This window comes from Sinocyclocheilus rhinocerous, unplaced genomic scaffold, assembly GCF_001515625.1.
Source record: "Sinocyclocheilus rhinocerous isolate Xijiao unplaced genomic scaffold, SAMN03320098_v1.1 scaffold55, whole genome shotgun sequence".
Taxonomy (NCBI): Eukaryota; Metazoa; Chordata; class Actinopteri; order Cypriniformes; family Cyprinidae; genus Sinocyclocheilus; species Sinocyclocheilus rhinocerous.
In genome coordinates this window covers 660,189-664,299 of record NW_015647461.1, presented here as the reverse complement: position 1 = coordinate 664,299, position 4,111 = coordinate 660,189, and the positions used below count along the sequence as shown (strand labels likewise).

General features: G+C 37.2%; 1 protein-coding gene across 1 annotated transcript in view; it reads left to right on the top strand.

The window, feature by feature from the left end:
* dnai4 (dynein axonemal intermediate chain 4) overlaps positions 1 to 2,640 on the top strand; it is a 6,584-nt gene extending 3,944 nt beyond the window's left edge. The window contains exons 12-17 of the mRNA XM_016513592.1: positions 866 to 1,023; positions 1,476 to 1,579; positions 1,679 to 1,777; positions 1,874 to 2,100; positions 2,222 to 2,375; positions 2,471 to 2,640. Of these exons, the coding sequence (XP_016369078.1) occupies positions 866 to 1,023; positions 1,476 to 1,579; positions 1,679 to 1,777; positions 1,874 to 2,100; positions 2,222 to 2,375; positions 2,471 to 2,548 (820 nt within the window). The 3' untranslated portion in view covers positions 2,549 to 2,640. The remainder of the gene's footprint in view (positions 1 to 865; positions 1,024 to 1,475; positions 1,580 to 1,678; positions 1,778 to 1,873; positions 2,101 to 2,221; positions 2,376 to 2,470) is intronic.
* The last annotated feature ends 1,471 nt before the right edge of the window (positions 2,641 to 4,111 follow it).

The window sequence follows — 4,111 nt, the reverse complement described above, 5'->3', positions numbered from 1 at the left end:
CATAAAATGTGCTGCATACATCTGAATATTTGGGTTGAACTGTTCTGGAACAGTGCTGTAAATACAACTTATCCACTGATTTCTAGTTGTGTCCTCTTTTGGAAGACCAAACAAAGTAGTTTCGCTTTCACAACGAAACACACAGCGACTCCACAACATGGCAGCGACGGCAACAGCAAGAATTAAAGTTACGCCTTCTTTCTTTACGTGAACATTTTGGCGCCGTTATGCAAATCTTCCCACATCGTGACGTAGACATGTGGGGGCGTGTTAGAACGAGCCGTTTTAGGTAGGTGTGGCTGACTCTGAACTTTTATAAAGAATATCTCTTTGGATTTGAGACTTTAGTCTTTGCAACTTTACAGATCTTCTTTATGCACCAAGAGCTTGTAACACTCCAAAGAGAAAGGAAAAATTGAAATCGCATCATATGACCCCTTTAAAACCAGTTGAGAATTGCTGATCTATATAACCTGAAAGTCATATGGTGCCTATATGGAGTGTATGCATATTAAAACTGTATTTTTGAACAAATTCAGAAATATTACAAAGACTTTGCCGCTTTGTTAAGTCTCTTAAGAACTAGTATGACCAACTAGTAGTTAGCCAAGGGGCTATGCCTCTTATTTTTTGGTATTCAAATTAGACCAATCTACATTTTTATGTAACAGACTTTTAAAAAATGATGATGAAAAATGAGATGACAAACTTGTAAGACTAGTCTAAGCATTTATATACCGGCCACAGATCTCACCTTTATTTTTTTAGTGCTCGTAATGCTGCTGATTCTGAATTTGACAGTAGTGAAGTCAACGCAATATCGGGACACTGTTTGTGTACACAATGCTATGTCATCTTCTAACAGTGACTGCGCCAACATGCACGCATGTCCGGTGTGGCAGCTCAGATGGGTTGATCATGACACAGGTCTGGCTGGAGAGGATAAAGGGGAAATGCTCATCTCTGTATCAGGTGATGGAAGAATCAGCAAATGGATCCACTACAAAGGACTGGAATGTGTTGGTATGTTCAAATGGAAAAAAATCATTTAATCACCTTCTTATTTTTCCATTTTTCAATCTAACACAAAACAAGAACACAAAAACACCTTTACATTTCATATTTAAGTCATATTTGTATTAAGGAGCAATCATGTTTATCTATGCTCTGAAATTTTGCAGGCAAAATCTAGTCACTTTAATAGGAATCTGTGTGATTGGGAATTTTGCATAAGGGCAGAAAAGTTCCCATGCAGATGTGACTACTCCTTAATACTGTACAAACAGGGGCTAAAACTAATATTTTGCCACAACTGGTGACCTGAGAAAATTTACTGAAACTAGGATACATGAAACTATATGAATGAATGAAAACTATAGCACAATACTGACAAGTTTAGTTGTTTTTAGTTGAAATAGCCTCATTTCTGAATGTTTGAGCCATGTGTTGCCTAATTTGTAATTTGTCTGAGTTAGATCTGATGAAACTAAAGTCGCCTAACATGATAGTCAACAACCAGCGATGGAACCCGAAGATCTTATCCCTGGCTCCGGGACTGTGCTTCGATTTTCATCCTAATGTGAGGCCTACCTTGAAAATAGTAGTACATCTCACATATGCACACATAATTTCAGAAAGCTGTGAAAGAGACGTATTAGCTCATGCTGTTATTTTGCAGGATTCAAAAATCTACCTGGCTGGAACAGAGGAAGGTCATATTCACAAGTGCTCTTATTCATATAATGAGCAATTCTTGGAAACTTACAAAGCCCACACAGTATGTAGAAATGTTTGTCTGATTTTTAAAGCACCTTCATGCATCTTCAAACACTTACACTTACTTTTTTTCTATTCACTCTGCACCTTTCCTTAGGGTCCGGTATATAAGGTTACATGGTCACCGTTCTGTCCAGACGTTTTCCTAAGCTGTTCTTCAGATTGGACTATTTATCTGTGGAGGCAGGACCTTTCGAAACCTGTGCTGGGTTTCACCTCTGGTCAGAAGGTTGTGTTTGATATCATGTGGTCCCCACACTGTGCTACTGTCTTTGGAGCTGTCCGTGAGGGCAAGGTGGAGATCTGGGACCTGAGAGTCAGCAGGTAAGGTACTGCGTTCTATTCAATAACATTTATCGTTTTGAATAATAACAATTTTAACATCATTTTTGGTGCTCAGTCTTCCTATCCAGCAAATTACAGTGCACTCCGTTTTGTTTAACAGTCTGGACCCGACGATTGTGAGCGCGAGCAGTCCGGGAGTGAATCCGACGGCTCTGCTGTTCACCCCTGAGACAGACTGTGTTCTGGTGGGGGACAGTGAGGGGCAGGTCACTGTGTACAAGCTGAAGAACCTCTCTGCTGGAGACAGCACACAGGTCAGGCCTTATCTGTTCATTTCCATGATGTTCGATCTGTGCCATACTGTAGCCCATTTTCTCAAATATCGAAATCATTTATATCTCTTGTGTAGGTGGAGGCGTTGGAGGATGTAATTCGGACCACACTGTCCAGTCAACACACATTAGGAAAGACTGACAGAGATGCATAGGAGGGTCAGGCTGTTTGTCTTTACCACTCCATCATCATCATCATTTATATTCTCTGGCAGACTGAGCGACTCCATTTTACATAACAATGGGATTACAGCACACTGCCTGTTTGTGCTTCTTTGTAGGAATAAAAATACTCTTACAAAACAATGAGCAATCTTTTTGGGTAAATGTCTAAAAACTTAAATTATAACAAAATTATAGTATGGTGAATTATTTGTAATTTGGATTAGGTGAATGTATTTGTTAAGCCTTTGGTCATTATGGGTAGTATAACAACATCGCTTTGTAAACTATTTAACAAAAAGTATAAAATATGTATTGTAAAAAAAGAAACCAAAGAATTTTGGAGATAGCAGGCTTGTATTTCAAACAATATTTTGAAAGCATTTTTGCATTCAGGCATTGATTGGTAAATAACCATTTTTTTCCCCCCCAGTCATAAAGTACTATACTGTATTGTCATACGATATTGTTTTTTCTTCTTCTTTTTTCGTGGGAACCACAGACAGAATGTAAGTGTTTGTTCTATGGTAATGGACAGACAGTTTTATTAGCACTTGGCCGCCACACATTACAGCTTATCTACAACATGAGGACCACATCATACTTTTAGAAATGACTCATTACTGAACTGTTTTTCTCTCTTACATTCCTGAAAAATCTATCATCTGAGCTTTTTAGTACAAATCAAACAATTTAGCCAAGAAGATGCAACTCAGCTTATGTAAGAGAGCTTTTGAAAAGAACATCTGTGACATTATGACAGGAAATGGATCCTGCTTGTTTACTAATGTATATGGGACTTTTAATCCATATGGCATATGGCCATTTATACATTTTAAACACTTTCCCAAATGAGTTTTTGTGTTGAAGGACAAGTTGATATTATATTATATTTAAGTATATTACTGTAAGTATATTATATTAAGTATGCTTTCTGAATTAAAAATTCAATTAAGAGACATTTGGAATAATATAATATAATATAATAATATAGTTTCCCTGCCTTTGGCCTGAGGCGCTGGGTTAGGCTCCAGCATTCCCGGTTTGGTGGATAATATAATAATCAAAACAATGTTTCTGAATGTCAACTCTCACTTGCAACTTACTATATTATATTACCTTCACTACCTTTTGCAGTCATTTTCAATTTAATATAGCATAAAATGAAAGGTAAAAACTGAAAAAAATACGACATTTACTATGCTTTCTAAAATGTAATTAACAGACATTTGATATATAATGTAATATAATATAATAATCAAAGCAATATTTATGTCAGCTTTTACTTGTAAGATTATGATAACTTAAAGCTAACATATCATGAAAATCTGACTTTTCCAGGTTTTAAGTGCTATAATCAGGTCCCCGGTGCATCTACCAACCAAGGAAACGTGAAAAAGATTAACCCAGTAACTTTGTTTTGGTAAGCCTTTTTCTGCAAGCGTCTGAGAAAACGAGCGCGTCTGATTTCGCTCCCTTGGTGACGTTGCAAAGGGATCTCATTATAATATTACCACCCCTTAATCTGTAAGTTTCCACCCACAGCGCCGTCATTT